The 18958-nt window shown below is 32.2% G+C and overlaps 2 protein-coding genes and 1 long non-coding RNA gene across 4 annotated transcripts; 2 read left to right on the top strand and 1 right to left on the bottom strand.

Annotated features, from left to right (window-relative positions):
- The first annotated feature begins 4058 nt into the window (after positions 1-4058).
- LOC104718433 (uncharacterized) lies at positions 4059-5884 on the top strand. 2 transcript variants are annotated; one of them, XR_002033682.2, is made up of 5 exons: positions 4059-4234; positions 4360-4465; positions 4616-4748; positions 4824-4881; positions 5254-5884. It is a non-coding gene; the product is annotated as an uncharacterized LOC104718433 (long non-coding RNA). The 2 variants fall into 2 exon arrangements; XR_015569071.1 differs by having other exon boundaries at positions 4080-4234; positions 5507-5884.
- A 6668-nt stretch (positions 5885-12552) lies between these two features.
- LOC147935954 (uncharacterized) lies at positions 12553-13308 on the bottom strand. The gene is made up of 2 exons (XM_087468533.1): positions 13030-13308; positions 12553-12951 (listed from the first exon to the last, which is right to left on the bottom strand). Exons 1-2 carry the CDS (start codon positions 13306-13308, stop codon positions 12553-12555), a joined length of 678 nt encoding a protein of 225 aa, XP_087324659.1.
- Positions 13309-15403: 2095 nt separating this feature from the next.
- Positions 15404-18190, top strand: LOC104718432 (BES1/BZR1 homolog protein 3). Its single transcript, XM_010436181.3, is given in 3 exon segments — positions 15404-15786; positions 17455-18018; positions 18020-18190. Coding segments are annotated over 3 exon segments (822 nt in total). The 5' UTR covers positions 15404-15570; the 3' UTR covers positions 18062-18190.
- Positions 18191-18958: the final 768 nt, after the last annotated feature.

The raw sequence follows: 18958 nt of genomic DNA, 5'->3' as shown, positions 1-18958 counted from the left end.
AGTCAATGTTAGTACAATTGCGGGTATAGCAAATTTAATTGAAGGCTACGGCCAGGCACACATATTATTGCGTAACGGCACACATATAGAATTATGTGATGCATTGTACTCACCCAGCTCTAAGAGAAGCTTATTGAGCTTTAAAGACATTCGTTTGAATGGTTACCATATTGAAACAAAGGGTGAAGGAAGCAAAGAATTTTTATACATTACAGAAAATGTGAATGGCCATAAGAAGGTCCTTGAGACTATACCTGCACTAGCCACTGGTTTATACCATGCTAAGATTAACATGATAGAAGCTAACTTGGCAAAGCACAATATGTTCAATGAACAGTTCACTCTATGGCATGACCGGCTTGGCCATCCGGGAAAGAACATGATGCGTAAACTAATTGATAGTTCAAATGGGCACAACCTTAAAGAAAGGAAAGTTATCTCTAAAAATCTCACGTGTGTAGCATGTGCACAAGGGAAACTTATAATACGGCCATCACCAGCCAAAGTTCATAAAGAGACTTTAAATTTTCTGGAAATGATACAAGGTGATATATGTGGACCAATACACCCACCGTGTGGGAAGTTTAGATATTTTATGGTTATGATCGATGCATCAACCAGATGGTCACACGTTTGCTTGTTATCCACAAGGAATCTAGCATTTGCTAGGATGTTAGCTCAAATTATAAGATTAAGAGCACATTTTCCAGATTTTCCACTTAAGACTATACGTCTAGACAATGATGGTGAATTTACATCCCAAGCGTTTAATGATTATTGTATGTCCATGGGGGTAAGTGTGGAACACCCTGTGGCACATGTCCATACACAAAACGGATTAGCTGAATCCTTCATTAAACGAATACAATTAATTGCTCGACCATTATTAATGAGATCGAAGCTTCCTGTGTCGGCTTGGGGACACGCAGTTTTACATGCAGCAGAACTAATACGCATCAGGCCATCTAGTGAACACAAATATTCACCATCCCAACTTTTAACGGGTCATGAGCCAAACATATCCCATCTCAAAACATTCGGTTGTGCCGTTTATGTACCGATTGCTCCACCACAGAGAACTAAGATGGGACCTCAAAGGAGGATGGGAATATATGTTGGATATGAGTCTCCCACTATTATAAAGTATCTTGAGCCAACCACAGGAGATTTATTTAAGGCCAGATACGCGGACTGTCAATTTACAGAATCCGAATTCCCTATGTTGGGTGGAGAGACTAGCAAGCTGGTTAAAGAAATAACATGGAATCAAACATCCTTGAATTGGCAAGATCCTCGGACTCTATCCTGTGATGCAGAGGTCCAGAAAATTATACATTTGCAAAAGCTAGCTACACAATTGCCAGATTCCTTTGCTGACCCAAAGAGAGTAACAAAATCGTACATACCAGCTTGTAATGCACCAGTACGTATTGATGTTCAGAAGAAACACAATAATCAAGTTGCTACAGTGTCTAACCCACGTTTAAAACGAGGTAGACCATTAGGTTCCAAAGATAAGAACCCTCAGAAGTCTAAAGGTGCAAAACAGACTGAGGATAAGGGAATTATAGAAAATACAAACATGGCTGCGGCAAGTCCTGAGGTACCAAGTGAGGTTCGGGACGCTGAACCTCAAGGACCTGAAGGTATAGATAATGATGAGATCTCAATAAACTATATAATGTCTGGAATCAAATGGAACCGTAAAGATGTCGACATCGATGATATATTTGCATACAAGGTAGCACTTGAAATGAATGAGGATCATGAACCCACGTCTATATTAGAGTGCACTCAAAGTAAAGATTGGCTAAAGTGGAAAGAAGCCATTGACGTGGAGTTAAACTCTTTAAAGAAGAGAAGTGTGTTTGGTCCGATCTTAAGGATAGCACCTGAAATTAAACCAGCTGGACATAAGTGGGTCTTTGTAAGAAAGAGAAATGAGAAGAATGAAATTGTGAGATACAAAGCACGGCTTGTAGCACAAGGATTCTCTCAAATACCAGGCATAGATTATGAGGAGACATACTCCCCTGTGATGGATGCAACAACATTTCGGTACTTAATAAGTTTGGCTATAAGAGAAAAATTGGATTTGCGGTTAATGGATGTTGTAACCGCATACTTATATGGTCCACTGGATAATGAAATCTATATGAGATTACCAGAAGGTTTTGAGCTCAAAGATAAGAATAGTTCTCGAGAACAGTACTGCATAAGGCTGGACAAATCCCTTTATGGACTGAAACAAAGTGGTCGAATGTGGTATAACAGGTTAAGTGAATATTTAGCTAAAGAAGGCTATAAGAATGACCCAATCAGTCCATGTCTATTTATAAAGAAGTTTGCAAACAAAGGATTTGTTATAATAGCAGTTTATGTGGATGATTTAAACATCTTTGGAACTTCTGGTGAAATTACCCAAACAGTAGAATATCTCAAGAAAGAGTTTGAAATGAAAGACCTAGGCAAGACAAAATTCTGTTTGGGGCTACAGCTTGAGTACATAAATAATGGAATCCTTGTGCATCAAAAGGCATATACAGAAAAGGTACTCAAGAGGTTTAATATGGACGAAGCTCACCCATTGACTAGCCCAATGGTTATTAGAAGCTTAGACTTGGATAAAGATCCATTCAGTCCAAAGAAGGACAATGAGGAAGTAATCGGTCCTGAAATGCCATACCTTAGTGCTATAAGAGCATTAATGTTCTTGGCTAGCCACACTAGACCAGACATATGTTTTGCCGTGAACCTCCTAGCAAGAATTAGTTTTTGTCAAACCCAAAGACACTAGAGTGGAATTAAGTATTTGTTACGTTACCTACAAGGAATTTTAAATTTGGGTTTATATTATACTAACTATAACAAAGAAGGTTTTAGTTGGTTTTGCTGATGCAGGTTATAACAGAGAAAGTTTAAGTATGTATGGTTGTGGTTGAAGACTCAACATATCAGTATGGATTGCGGTATGGTCGAAGATAAGGAAGCAACGGTCATACATGAAGACAATACGGCCTGCATTGCATAGCTCAAGGAAGGTTACATCAAGGGAGATCGGACGAAGCACATCCTACCGAAGTTCTTCTTCACGCACGAACTACAAAAGGCCGGAGAAGTTTGTGTGGTACAGGTGCAATCATGCGACAATTCAGCCGACCTCTTCACTAAGGCATTACCGACAACAACATTCAGGAAGCTCACGCACCAGATTGGAATGCGGAGGCTTAAGGACTTAGAGTGATGCTTGGAAAAGGGGGAGTAATGCGTGTTGTACTCTTTTTCCTTCACCAAGGTTTTGTCCCATTGGGTTTTCATGGTAAGGTTTTAATGAGGCAGCATCCCCAAGCGCATTACAGAGATCCTTTCCTTGCACATGCACGGTTATGTCATCCAAGGGGGAGTGTTGTAAAACACTGGATGGTGGACTCCATAACCGGCCCATGTACGACCCGTCCATGTACGGCCCATCAAACATAGGCCCATCGGCCATTACCTATTCCTAGTCGGTTTTAGTCTTTGTCTTTGTACTCTATATACACGTGTAACCTCGTTGAGATATTAATAATAAGAATAAGAACAAGAGATTTCTACTTTGAATCTTATAGTTTACAACATGAAATATATTGTTTCAACTTTGGGGGCCGACTATTGTTGGTTGAACGAAGTGTCTCCTTCGTACTCGAGTCATATATACACAAATTTGACATATTAATTACGTAATGTGTGTTGGTTAGAGCATTTTTAAAGCAAACTAGAAAAATACGGATAAATAGTTATATTTAAAGATAAAGTTATTGTTTACTCTATACCAAATCTTTAATTTTATAAAGTACAAAGTCACATGTCCGATCAAATTAAGCCAGATCAGATTTTTTATTTTTTAAAAAATTTTAAAATAAAAAAATAAAAAATAAATCTTTTACAAACGATCGTGTAAATACTAGAAAGGAGAAAAAAAGAAGTGAAATAGGTATTATCGGTTTGTAAACTGTTCCACGATCTCCACCTCCTTATTTTTTTTTGTAACATATCTACAGTATATAAAAAAAACACTCGATACTAATTGTTCTTCTTCTCCACAATCTAAATTCTCCGTTTCCCAACAATGGAGCAAAATAAACATCCTAGCTTTCTTCCTTCTCTAATTCCGGTTTCATGCAACTTTTATCGGGTTTAAAACAAAAACTGAAGTTAATGTTGATATTCACAGACATGGCCAAAAAATCCAAAGGTAAATAATCGGATCGCTCTTCTTCTATTTTCCTTCTCTCGGCGTTTTGATTCTAAGCTCTGCTATCTAGATCGAAACTGATTGTTCTTTGTCTTTGTCTTTCTATTTACAATTTATGTTTTCAGATTTCACAACTTTGGTTCAGTTTGTTCATCGTCGTGTTATATACTCATCAAACCCATCTTCTTATTTGTTAAGGATTTGAGGATCTAACTTTCAACCCACAGAAGAGTAAGAATGATGTGTAAATCCCCCTTTTTATGTTAATTTACTAAACTCTCTCATGTTTTTATTCTTTTTAATTTCTATCCAATTTATTTTATTAATTTTTTTTGACATACCTGAAATTTTCCTTTTTTCTTTTTCTACCATACATAATAGATAATATTGTAGATTGTTGACGTGGGAGGCTTAAAGGGGTGAAGGTTTATTCATCTGGAAAGTAGACGTTGACAGAGATAGCAAAATAAGGAGATGACTTCGTAGAGACCATTGACTCCAACGAAATGGCAAGGTATGCAGATCATTCTTGCAGCCCAAAACATTTTTGAAATATGAAGGTGAATTGGTCTCTTTTTTTCTTTTTCAGGTGAGGTTCAATGGAATCATGTATACACTAAACTTGGAGTTTAAATAAAAAAACCAAGGTATGAAAACTGGATGTTGTTAAGTATAAACTACTCTTAAAATCAGCCTTATAAATTTTTTTTTTTATTATCAATCATGTAGGCTTCTTACACCTCTATTTACATACTGCAAAAATTATCTGTTTTTCTTCCAACTCTCTATTTCTTACTGGCTTTAGAATGCTGTACTATAATCAGCACTGTTAAAGAGTGTATCTCTTTAATCATATCCTACACTATAATCAGCAATGTTAAAGATTGTTTCTCTTTTAATCATATCTTTTTTTACAATTTGATTTCTAATTTACTTCAGCTTTTTTTATCTTTGCCATGTTTTGTTTGATCTAACCACTTTTTTTCTTTCTTTTCAATTTTCATGTATCTCTATACAAGCCTTTCTCAATGTTTTACAAATGACCATATATCCTCAAGTCTCTCTAATCTCACGGCACCTCCCAACAACACACCAATTATTCAGAATTTGTATAATAGAAGCTAGACCACATACAAACAGGCTTGCATGGCTATACTTATCTTATTTGTACGTAGTACGGGCTTTTAAACTAGATAACAAAATCTGTGTTATCTATAGCCATTTGTTTATCTTTCTTTTCAGAACATGTTAAAATGGATTTTTATAAAGCAGGTTTGACAATGAGATACAATATAAAAGTTAAGCATTAGAAAGAAGGCAAATTAGGAAAACAAGAAAGCTAAGTGAAGAAGCATGAAAGAAAGCTGCAAGAAGCGCATAGATAAACAAAAATTTCATGGTCATGTTGTGAGTTGGTGACACGACATGGATCTTACGCCAAAGGAAAAGCCTTTCAAGAATGTCAACATGACATAAATTAAAGCTCAAGTCTTCTCAGCACAACAAAAAGCTCAACATAAGTTATGTGTGTGGTCAACCATCAACTTCTTCTACATTGAATTAAGCGTCTTGAAGACTTTTAAATTTGGACTTTTGTGATTTTCCCTTCTGAGCTTTTTAAACCATAATATATATTATATCTTTCATGAACTCTCTTTCGTTACTTAGTTTATGTATTGCACAAACAGTTAAAAAGATGTTACACCGTAATACCGTATATGTAATATCGCACATATGACTTTAATACAAATAGTGAGTCCCCATACGTACTACTGGTAGAATACTAGTCTTATTATATAAACCTTGATGACAAAACTACTCATTAAAAAAATCGTGACACGTGTTAATTATATCATTCAAATGTCAATTCATTATTAAAATTTAAAAAAAAAAAAAAAAAAATCTAAACCTAATTTAGAAAGGTTTTATATAAAAGTAAGTAGATAAAATAAAACCTAATTATAAGATAAATTTATATATAAATATATATATATATATATACCATAAATTTCAAAATTATAATATTTTTTACTTACTTTAATTTTTAGTTGCTATATTACAAGAAAAAGATTACTTTTTATATAAGATAAAAAAATGATTGTGAAAATTATATAATTAGTTACTGTTTCTAAATAAACGTAAATACTCACCTCTACACAAAGAAAAAGATTCTTGAAGTAAAAAAAAAAATAGATCGTCTCATATTTTTTTCACCAATCAAATAATTTATTCAATAGACTGCTATTGTAATATATATGATAGGAGTATGTAAGATTAACATATGCACTTTTATAACTATAAAAATGTTAAAGTGAAGAAAGATATAACAAGTTATATAATGTGTTTATAAAGACAATTTGTTGGTAGTAGTTAAGACTAAAGAGTATAGTTTAACAGTAAAATATATTTGTATGTACAAATACACTTTTAGTGGTAATATAAATAGTAGATTTGTAAATGGATATACATTAGTGTATTATAGAAAAAAACAACTATTTTCTATAACTAAAAGCTTATCTATTTACTTTTATACATTGTTTTTACTTACGAAAAGAATTAAATATATATTCTTTGTTAAATTAAATTAAATTTTAATATTTTTGAACTCATCTACAACTATTTTTTTTTTAACTAAAAGTGTATCTATTTTGTTTTTCAACCAAACAATAAAGTAAAAGGAATTTCCTCGGTTAGTTTCCTAAGCCAGAGGAAAGAGGTTTATAAAAGAAACTTCAGAGATAAGAGAATCGAAGTACGGGCAAGACAATCTACCTTCAAATTTGTCGCATGCGGGATCCAAGAGATGGAGAATAGTAAAAAAAATAAAATTAAATTTAACAAAAAATATATATTTATTTACTTATTATATAAAACTTGATGACAAAATTACTTATTAACAAGATCATGACACATGTCAATTATATCATTCAGATGTTGACACAAGTCAATTCATTATTAAAATTTAAAAAAATAAAAATCTAAAAAATCTAAACCTAATTTAGAAAGGTTTTATATAAAAGTAAGTAGATAAAATAAAAAACTAATTTTATTTAAATTCTAATTATAAGATAAATTTATATATATATATATACCATAAAATTCAAAAGTATAATATTTTTTATTTACTTTAATTTTTAGTTGCTATATTACAAGAAAAAGATTACTTTTTATATAAGATAAAAAAAATGATTGTGAAAATTATATAATTAGTTACTGTTTCTAAAAAACGTAAATACTCACCTTTATACAAAGAAAAAGATTCTTGAAGTAAAAAAAAAAATAGATAGTCTCATATTTTTTTCACCAATCAAATAATTTATTCAAAAGACTATTGTTGTAATATATATGATATGAGTATGTAAGATTAACGTATGCGCTTTTATAACTATGAAAATGTTAAAGTGAAGAAAGATATAAGAGATTATATAATGTGTTCATAAAGACAATTTGTTGGTAGTAATTAAGACTAAATAGTATAGTTTAACAGTAAAATATATTTGTGTGTACAAATAAACTTTTAGTGGTAATATAGACAGTAGATTTGTAAATAGATATACATTAGTGTATTATAGCAAAAAAACAACTATTTTCTATAACTAAAAGTTTATCTCTTTATTTTCATACATTGTTTTTACTTACGAAAAGAATTAAATATATATTCTTTGTTAAATTAAATTAACTTTTAATATTTTTGAACTCATCTACAACTATTTTTTTTAACTAAAAGTGTATCTATTTTTTTTCAACCAAACAATAAAGTAAAAAGAATTTCCTCGGTTAGTTTCCTAAGCCAAAGGAAAAGGGTTTACAAAATAAAGTTCAGAGATAAGAGAATGAAAAGCACGGACAAGACAATTTGCCTTCAAATTTGTCGCATGCGGGATCCAAGAGATGGGGATAGTGAAGAAAATAAAATTAAATTTAACAAAGAATATATATTTAATTACTTATTATATAAACTTTGATGTCAAAATTACTCATTAACAAGATCTTGACACATTTCAATTATATCATTCAGATGTTGACACATGTCAATTCATTATTAAAATTAAAAAAAATAAAAATCTAAACTTTAGAAAGGTTTTATATAAAAGTAAGTAGATAAAATAAAAACACTAATTTTATTTAAAATCTAATTATAAGATAAATTTATATATATATATATATATACCATAAAATTCAAAAGTATAATATTTTTTATTTACTTTAATTTTTAGTTGCTATATTACAAGAAAATATTACTTTTTATATAAGATAAAAAAAAATGATTGTGAAAATTATATAATTAGTTACTGTTTCTAAATAAACGTAAATACTCACCTCTACACAAAGAAAAAGATTCTTGAAGTAAAAAAAAAAATAGATCGTCTCATATTTTTTTCACCAATCAAATAATTTATTCAATAGACTGCTATTGTAATATATATGATAGGAGTATGTAAGATTAACATATGCGCTTTTATAACTATAAAAATGTTAAAGTGAAGAAAGATATAACAAGTTATATAATGTGTTTATAAAGACAATTTGTTGGTAGTAGTTAAGACTAAAGAGTATAGTTTAACAGTAAAATATATTTGTATGTACAAATACACTTTTAGTGGTAATATAAATAGTAGATTTGTAAATGGATATACATTAGTGTATTATAGAAAAAAACAACTATTTTCTATAACTAAAAGCTTATCTATTTACTTTTATACATTGTTTTTACTTACGAAAAGAATTAAATATATATTCTTTGTTAAATTAAATTAAATTTTAATATTTTTGAACTCATCTACAACTATTTTTTTTTTAACTAAAAGTGTATCTATTTTGTTTTTCAACCAAACAATAAAGTAAAAGGAATTTCCTCGGTTAGTTTCCTAAGCCAGAGGAAAGAGGTTTATAAAAGAAACTTCAGAGATAAGAGAATCGAAGTACGGGCAAGACAATCTGCCTTCAAATTTGTCGCATGCGGGATCCAAGAGATGGAGAATAGTAAAAAAAATAAAATTAAATTTAACAAAGAATATATATTTATTTACTTATTATATAAACCTTGATGACAAAATTACTTATTAACAAGATCATGACACGTGTCAATTATATCATTCAGATGTTGACACAAGTCAATTCATTATTAAAATTTAAAAAAATAAAAATCTAAAAAATCTAAACCTAATTTAGAAAGGTTTTATATAAAAGTAAGTAGATAAAATAAAAAACTAATTTTATTTAAATTCTAATTATAAGATAAATTTATATATATATATATACCATAAAATTCAAAAGTATAATATTTTTTATTTACTTTAATTTTTAGTTGCTATATTACAAGAAAAAGATTACTTTTTATATAAGATAAAAAAAATGATTGTGAAAATTATATAATTAGTTACTGTTTCTAAAAAACGTAAATACTCACCTTTATACAAAGAAAAAGATTCTTGAAGTAAAAAAAAAAATAGATAGTCTCATATTTTTTTCACCAATCAAATAATTTATTCAAAAGACTATTGTTGTAATATATATGATATGAGTATGTAAGATTAACGTATGCGCTTTTATAACTATGAAAATGTTAAAGTGAAGAAAGATATAAGAGATTATATAATGTGTTCATAGAGACAATTTGTTGGTAGTAATTAAGACTAAATAGTATAGTTTAACAGTAAAATATATTTGTGTGTACAAATAAACTTTTAGTGGTAATATAGACAGTAGATTTGTAAATAGATATACATTAGTGTATTATAGCAAAAAAAACAACTATTTTCTATAACTAAAAGTTTATCTCTTTATTTTCATACATTGTTTTTACTTACGAAAAGAATTAAATATATATTCTTTGTTAAATTAAATTAACTTTTAATATTTTTGAACTCATCTACAACTATTTTTTTTAACTAAAAGTGTATCTATTTTTTTTCAACCAAACAATAAAGTAAAAAGAATTTCCTCGGTTAGTTTCCTAAGCCAAAGGAAAAGGGTTTACAAAATAAAGTTCAGAGATAAGAGAATGAAAAGCACGGACAAGACAATTTGCCTTCAAATTTGTCGCATGCGGGATCCAAGAGATGGGGATAGTGAAGAAAATAAAATTAAATTTAACAAAGAATATATATTTAATTACTTATTATATAAACTTTGATGTCAAAATTACTCATTAACAAGATCTTGACACATTTCAATTATATCATTCAGATGTTGACACATGTCAATTCATTATTAAAATTAAAAAAAAAAAAAATCTAAAAAATCTAAACTTTAGAAAGGTTTTATATAAAAGTAAGTAGATAAAATAAAACCTAATTTTATTTAAAATCTAATTATAAGATAATTATATATATATATATACCATAAAATTCAAAATTATAATATTTTTACTTACTTTAATTTTTAGTTGCTATATTACAAGAAAATATTACTTTTTATATAAGATAAAAAAATGATTGTGAAAATTATATAATTAGTTGGTGTTTCTAAAAAAATGTAAATACTCACCTTTACACAAAGAAAAAGATTCTTGACGTAAAAAAAAAATAGAGAGACTCATATTTTTTTCACCAATCAAATAATTTATTCCAAAGACTGCTATTAATATATATGATAGGAGTATGTAAGATTAATGTATGCGCTTTTATAACTATAAAAATGTTAAAGTGAAGAGAGATATAACAGGTTATATAATGGGTTCATAAAGACAATTTGTTGGTAGTAGTTAAGACTAAAGAGTATAGTTTAACAGTAAAATATTTTTGTGTGTACAAATAAACTTTTAGTGGTAATATAGACAGTAGATTTGTAAATGGATATACATTAGTATATTATATAAAAAAACAACTATTTTCTATAACTAAAAGCTTATCTCTTTACTTTTATACATTGTTTTTACTTACGAAAAGAATTAAATATATATTTTTTGTTAAATTAAATTAAATTTTAATATTTTTGAACTCATCTACAACTATTTTCTTTAACTAAAAGTGTATCTATTTTTTTTCAACCAAACAATAAAGTAAAAGTAATTTCCTCAGTTAGTTTCCTAAGCGAGAGGAAAGGGGTTTACAAAAGAAACTTCAGAGATAAGAGAATGCGAAGCACATGCAAGAAAATCTGTCTTCAAATTTGTCGCATGCGGGATCCAAGAGATGGAAAATAGTGAATAAAACTCCAGTGAATAAACTCATCGAGCAAGTTGAAGAATGATGGCCAATATTCAGGGGAATGTACTATAGTGAGTAACTCAGCACGTATCCGCTCCATAGCCCTCAACAACGTTTCTAACTCTGAATGCAGGGGGGAGGGGCTCCGTCTTAGACACTTGGCCCCCAACAACAAGGTTCGCTCCTCACCAACGCATCACCACCAGCCCAATCATGAATGCTCATTGGTTGCTTTCCAAAAACCATCAATTTGACAACAAGGTGAAGAAACCTGGACATTCGAGGACGGAGATGGAGCCGATATGACCACCGTAAAAGATAGCGCCTCTTCCCAGGTTAACTTATCGCCCAAAGCCTGAGCAATTATGACATCCAGATTGTCCATAAAAATCATGGTAATTGAAGAAGTTGATCATGATCATCCTGTTGAGAGACATCCCTCCAGAAAACAAAATTCAAATTTGAGTACACCGACTCATATGGAAAACCCTCTGATGAGACCGAAGTTAGAGATAAATCCTAAACTTCCCATGAGTGCTTTCTTAAGGCGGCAAAAAACGGCTGAGACCTATCAGAGAGTCTCGATATGAACCTGCTGAGTGCAACCATCCTACCAGTGAGTTTCTGTACTTCATTCACGTTTCTTGGATGAGCGATGCCTTGAATTGCTCTTATTTGGTCTGGATTGGCTTCTATTCCCCGGTATGTGACAATATATCCAAGGAACTTGCCTGAACTGACACCAAAGGAACACTTTGAAGGATTTAGCTTCATGTTGTATTTGCGTAGTGTGGTGAAGGCTTGATGCAGGTGCACAATGTGATCTTCTGCTGCCAACGACTTCACTAGCATGTCGTCAATATAAATCTCCATAGTTTGACAAATTTGGCTAGCAAACATCATATTGACCAGTCTTTGGTAAGTTGAGCCGGCGTTTTTCAAACCAAATGGCATCACTTTATAGCAGTATATGCCTCGCGTTGTCATGAACGCTGTTTTCTCTTGGTCATCTGGATGCATTAGGATTTGATTGTAGCCGCTGAAGGCATCCATAAAATTCATCAGTTGATGCCCAGCAGTAGCATCTACGAGCTTGTCAATATGAGGTAGCAGGAATGGATCTTTAGGACACGCCTTATTTAGATCAGTGAAATCTATACAGACCCGTCACTTCCCGTTTTTCTTTCGAACAACCACCACATTGGCTAGCCAGTCCGGATATTTCACTTCACGTATGAACCGTGCATCCAGAAGATTTTGAACCTCATTGTTAATTATCGAATCACGCTCAGGTGCAAACTTCCTTCGTTTTTGTCTAACTGGTGGGTGATCTGGGGCCACTTCTAGACGATGCATGATGACATCAGGGTTGATCCCAGGCATGTCAGCGTGCGTCCAAGCAAAACAGTCTGCGTTTGATCTTAGAAAATCGACAAGCCTCTTGCGTATATCGGCTGGGAGTTTTGAACACACATTCACCCGCTTATCAGGATCTTCTTCCAGTAATGGCACCTCATCCAGTTGTTCCACCTCTGGTTCTTCGCCCTGAGGTACCAGCGGTGGCCTCTGTAATTGCTATAATTGTTGAGCCTTACCCTTCAAGGTAGTTTGATAGCATGAGCGTGCACTTTCTTGTTCCCCTACTATCTCTTTCACTCCCCATGGGGTGGGAAACTTGATAGTCTGATGTAGAGTTGATGGAATAGCACCCATGTCGTGAATCCAAGGGTGTCCTATAATAGCATTGTAAGCTGAAGCGCAGTCCACTACCAAAATTTTTGTGTGTTTGTTAACTCCTTCAGCATACACTGGAAGTGTCACTTCACAAATACTCTGCTTGACCTCACCGCTGAACCCTACTAATGGGATGGATTTTCGTGTCAATCCTCCCTCATCGAGACCCAACTCTTTATATGCTTGCATATAAAGGATATTTGTTGAGCTTCCATTATCAATTAATATTCTCTTCATCAAGCAATTAGCGACACGTTTCTCTCATTAATTGCAAAAGTTATTGTGCACGCTGGCATGTCGCCTTTCGTAGCATGGCCTTTGCTTTCAGAGTTCTTGACCGCTCTAAGGTAATGTGTCATATGCCTTAGTAAAAAAAAAATTTTATGACTTATTAAAATAATACCATATGTCTATACTACTCTCTAAATTCTTACTAAGAAAATAGAGAGTGGGGACAAACTGTTAGGCATAATTTTAATCATATAAATTATTATAGATAAATTCTATTATAATTGTGATATATTCTATAAATAATGGAGAATTATGTATTCTCTAGAAGTTTATATTGATATAGGCCGTAACGGCAAGCATTGAGTCAATACGAGCCGTAATTGGACCTTGACACCGACTACATTCCTTTGACGAAACGACATCGTCAAGAGAATATTCGAAATTGATCTCATCATGAGAATATTCGAGAATAACCTTATCTTGTGAAGGGAATATTGGAAAATGATCTTATCTCATGAAGAGGCGGTTATACGAATCCAAGTCCCATGAGGATTAGGATTGAGAAGGTTTCTCTATAAAAAGGGAACTACGTCTTCAAGATACGACACGAAATCGAGAGCGAAACAAGAGACCAAAAACACAGCCACACGACTCAATTCCAAAGTATTGCTAGGGTTCCTAAATTGACTCGTTGTGCCTTAAACTCTTGTATTTGAGCTCAATACTTTGATCAATAAAAGTGATTATTCAACATATATTTCCTGTTTCCGTAGTCTCTAGACGAATCGATTACTTTTGCCCAAATAAGGCCATTCAAAAAAAAATATGACTAATAGTTTCAACCGCAGAGTCGCACCTTTTAAACAAGACATTTACATTGGACACTTCGGTGTTTCTATTTATTTTTATAGATAGTTTTTACTTAATAAAAATATTTACTTTATATTTATTGTTAAATTTTATTTTATTTTAAAAATTCTATACTCGGACATCGGGCTGGTCCTAATCTAGTATATATATAAAGAGAGAGACACAAAAGCATTAGTACAACAAAATATTAAGTGTCGGATAATAAAAGGCATGTGTGTAGTAGACAAGACACAGAAAATGTTGTTCATTATAAGAAACTGGGAATCAAAGATGCAAATATATAGATTAGAGGTTACACGAACATCATAGGAATGTGTTCGATAATAGTAGTGCTACGAATATTTATTGGTTGGGATGGTATGAATGTTGTAGTATACAAATGTCGAAGAGTAGCTTATTTATTCTAATTGCTTAAATACTTTATAGACCAATAAAAAAAAAAAGAAGAAATTAATGAAAAAGAAAGAGCAAATGAGTCACGAGCAATGACAAGTTGATGGGAAGCAGATCGAGAGCATCACGTGACCCACCCGATTTAACGGTTATGATTAGATATTACTACAAACGATTTGTGGTCTCTCTAACAAAGTTGAAAGGTGACATGTCACATTCCTCAAAGAAGATGCCGCAATCTCTGCCACGTATATTGGAGTCCACAATATGTTTCATTAACTAGTACTGTAATTAGTTTAGCTAAATCTAGATTAGTAAGTAACATAATACTCCTATGTTTTTTTTCTCTTTTATTTATAGTTCCTGGATCTTAGATGTGGATAGTTGGAAAATGCTGTCAAGAAATAAAATTTATATAAATATAATAATAGAAGCTAGATTTATTATATACAAAAATAGACATTTATAAAAGATAACTCATAAAAGCAGCTTGATATTCTTGACTTTTTAAAAAAAATTTGAACTCTAATTCTCCATAACAATGTACACCAAACGCAGTCGTTTGTGGTGAAAACACACATTCTCATATTTTTCCTGCTTTACTAAAAAAAAAAAAAAAAGCCTAGCACGTGTTAACACATACGGTGCATCCTTGTAAATTACAATATACTTTAAGGGTAATTTCGTCTTTTCTTATATCTACCTTTACCTTATTTTTTTAATTGTTTTTCTTCAACTTACCCAAGTGCTTCTTCATTTATTACTCGTCACCAGACCAGAAAAACAAAAAAAAAAAACTTCCAACCAGAGAAATCGTAAAAACAAAAGAAAAAGCGCGAGTTTTAATTTATTTTTGTTTTGTTTTGTTTCTATGTACGACGAGCTATAAAGATTAGAAGAAGTAGAAACGACGCTGTTCTTTTTTTTTCTACAATTTCCGGCGGTGATCCTTAAAAAATGACGTCGGGGACAAGAACGCCGACATGGAAAGAGAGAGAGAACAACAAACGGCGAGAGAGGAGAAGACGAGCGATTGCGGCAAAGATCTTCGCAGGGCTTAGGATTCATGGAAACTTCAAGCTACCTAAACACTGCGACAACAACGAAGTCCTTAAAGCCTTATGCAATGAAGCTGGCTGGACTGTTGAAGACGACGGAACTACTTACCGCAAGGTAAAACCCTCTAAACAAACCAAAAACTCTAATTTTTTTAAATCGATTTTGTTGATTTTTTAAAAGGTTTTGCTTGTTTAAGACTTGTGAATAGATCTGAGCGTTAGTTTTTTTTTTGGGGGGAAAAATAAAAAATGGACGGTTGTGATTTAATATTTGACCGGGTTTAGCAAAAAGTCATTGCAAACGTCAGATCGAAACCGTTCCGGTGAACTGAAACAAAAGCATGAAAATGTCTTAAGATTCGCTGATGCTGCTGCTTGCTTCGACACTCTCTGTTTCACTTTCAGATGGAGAATTTACTTAATGACTATTTTACCCTTAACTAATCATACGGTCTAACGAGAATTTTTCAGGGTCTTATCGTCATTTTAGTATTTCTTTTTGTGTTTTTCTTTGGTCATTTACAAAACCTTTTGCTTTATGTGATTTTTTTTTAACTTTAGGACACGTCTGTTTCACGAAACTGCTGTTTGGTAATGGGTTGGATTCCTTTTCCTTATTACAACGATCGAGGGAGACTTTTTTTTTTCTCTCTCTTCTTGCCCACATGGATTTTTTTCCTTTTCAGACTGACGCTTTCTCTGAAATTCCAATTTTGCTTTTCTTTCTTGTATCATACAAATTTTCTCGAAAAACTTTTCCTTTATTTGCTTACATTAACACTTACACTAATAAAGTACAATCCATTTTGTTACATTGACATCAAAATAAGACCCACTAGTATGTACATAATACTAGAAAATAGACTAAAATACAGATTTTTGGATTCTTGACTCGTGTGATCAAATAGTTTCCATGAGTGTTGGTTAAATATTTTATAATTAATTGTGCTAATTCTTGTTTTAACCAGTCAATGGTGAGACTGGGGAAATGATTTCTCTTTTGCCAACATGTAATGATGATGTTTTGATTTTGCTTGTGTGGGGATAAAAATAAATTGGAATTATTTCATTGTTTGACCATTAAATGCCAAAAACAATCATTGTTTTTTTTTTTACCTTTTTTTTTTGTTACTTTAGTTGCATTTGGATTTTCAATAATCAATTATATTGTCATCTTGTTCGTTGCTCACCAGCTTTTTTGCATTTCGTAAAAATGGCAAAAGAATAAAAGAAACATTTTTAATCTCTTTTATTGACAAAAAGAAAAACTCTCTTTTACTTAGTTAGATATTCTCGATCCATTAGTAAAGATTGTTCGAAGACCACTTATATAGCACCAAAGAAAAAAAATCATTGTTCTCTACGCTTTTTCTTGCTTAGGTGCATTTTGATTTTCAATCATAGTGTTATCTTGTTCATGCTCACCAGCTCGGCAGCTCTTACATTTTGTGACAACGATAATAACATTATATGCTCTCTTTTATGTAAATAATCCATTAGCAAAGATTGTTCTTTTGACCATTATAAACCAAACAAAAATCATTGTTCTCTATTTTTTTTTTTTTTGGTGTATTTAGATTTTCAATTATCAATCATAATGTCTTTTTGTTTGTTGGCTTGTTGCTCACCAGCTTTTGCATTATGTAAAAAGAAAAAGACACATTTTAAACTAATCCACTAGCAGAAGATTTATAGGGTCTTTTGAGAAAATCTCAGCTTGAAGAGGATTGTTTTGGTTATATGTTTGTGTTATTTCTTACATTTTGCATAAACTCTTGTGTAGGGATGCAAACCAATGGATCGAATGGAACTCATGAATGGTTCTACTTCAGCTAGTCCATGTTCATCGTATCAACATAGTCCTCGTGCTTCTTACAATCCAAGCCCTTCATCTTCATCATTCCCGAGTCCTACTAACCCATTTGGTGATGCTAACTCGCTAATCCCCTGGCTCAAGAACCTCTCTTCAAACTCACCTTCCAAGCTTCCATTCTTCCATGGAAACTCGATAAGCGCTCCTGTGACTCCGCCATTGGCTCGAAGCCCTACTCGTGATCAAGTAACCATCCCTGACTCTGGATGGCTCTCTGGAATGCAAACACCACAGAGCGGACCCTCTTCTCCTACGTTCAGCTTAGTTTCAAGAAACCCGTTTTTCGACAAAGAGGCTTTTAAAATGGGAGACTGTAATTCACCAATGTGGACTCCTGGACAAAGTGGAAACTGCTCTCCAGCTATTCCTGCTGGTGTTGATCAGAACTCTGATGTGCCAATGGCTGATGGAATGGCGGCTGAGTTTGCGTTTGGTTGTAACGCAACCACTGTGATTGGAATGGTGAAGCCTTGGGAAGGTGAAAGGATACATGGAGAATGTGTTTCAGATGATTTAGAACTTACACTTGGAAACTCAAGAACCAGATGATGATTTCAGAGAACAATCAATGTCGTTTACTATTATCATCAACCAAACTCTCTTATCATATTAGTTCTCTTTTTTTTAATTGGTCTGTTTTTTTTTTAAGTGTGATGTTGAAAGGTGACTGAGAGGGAAAAAAAAGAGAGATAAGAAAAAAAAAAGAAAAAGGACATTTTGAGCTCTGTTTTTACTCTTTTTTTGGTTGGCTTTTTGACTAAAGTTGTAGTTAGAATCTATTTTATCACTGGAAGCTTTTTTTGTTTAATTCTAAGTGGAAATTCGATTTGAGATTAGTGATGTTGTATTATAATCGGCTTCGTATAATATAACGAAGCCAAATTGGACTTTCCGTAACCATTGTGAACGAGAGAAAATATCAGTATCTATCGTTGAAAATTTTGTATTTTTCCAGTTAAGTAACGTAAAACTAGATTACGTTGAAAGACTTTAGTCTGAAAGTCGTATGAAACCCAATAAAAAGTGGGAGTCAACTATTACAATGACGACCACATGTGACTTATCTTTTCCATTAACGTATACTCTACACAGTTCGTACGCAATTGCACGAACAATATGAGTTGCTACTTCAACTAGATACATATGAGTCAATAAATTGCTTATTGGATCCAGTTTACATGTCCAAATGATCTTAATCCGCTAAATTTTGGCCCATATTTACAGAAACCTTTTTTTTTGGAAACGAAATGATTATATTACCAAGTAATTAAAAAAGGGTTACCAAACCGAACCCCTACATCATTTAGTGTTCCCTGTTTCTCTGTCTTTCCTCTCGGCGGTCGGTAGATTGTAGTTCCAGCGTTAAGTGTAGTTTCGTTTGTAACGTAAGTTCTCTTCTTCTCCTTTTCAATCA

This window comes from Camelina sativa, chromosome 10 (genome assembly GCF_030686135.1).
Source record: "Camelina sativa cultivar CO46 ecotype springtype chromosome 10, ASM3068613v1".
Taxonomy (NCBI): domain Eukaryota; kingdom Viridiplantae; phylum Streptophyta; class Magnoliopsida; order Brassicales; family Brassicaceae; genus Camelina; species Camelina sativa.
The sequence above is the reverse complement of the archived record's forward strand: the minus strand, read 5'-3'. Positions and strand labels throughout refer to the sequence as shown.

Bases quoted from the DNA above. Each gene is read 5' to 3' on its own strand.
- LOC147935954 (XM_087468533.1), bottom strand. From the start codon at position 13,308: ATGCAAGCATATAAAGAGTTGGGTCTCGATGAGGGAGGATTGACACGA. The intron at 12,952-13,029 runs GTAGGGGAACAA...TAGCAATTACAG, and splicing joins CATGGGGAGTGAAAGAGATA to AGGCCACCGCTGGTACCTCA.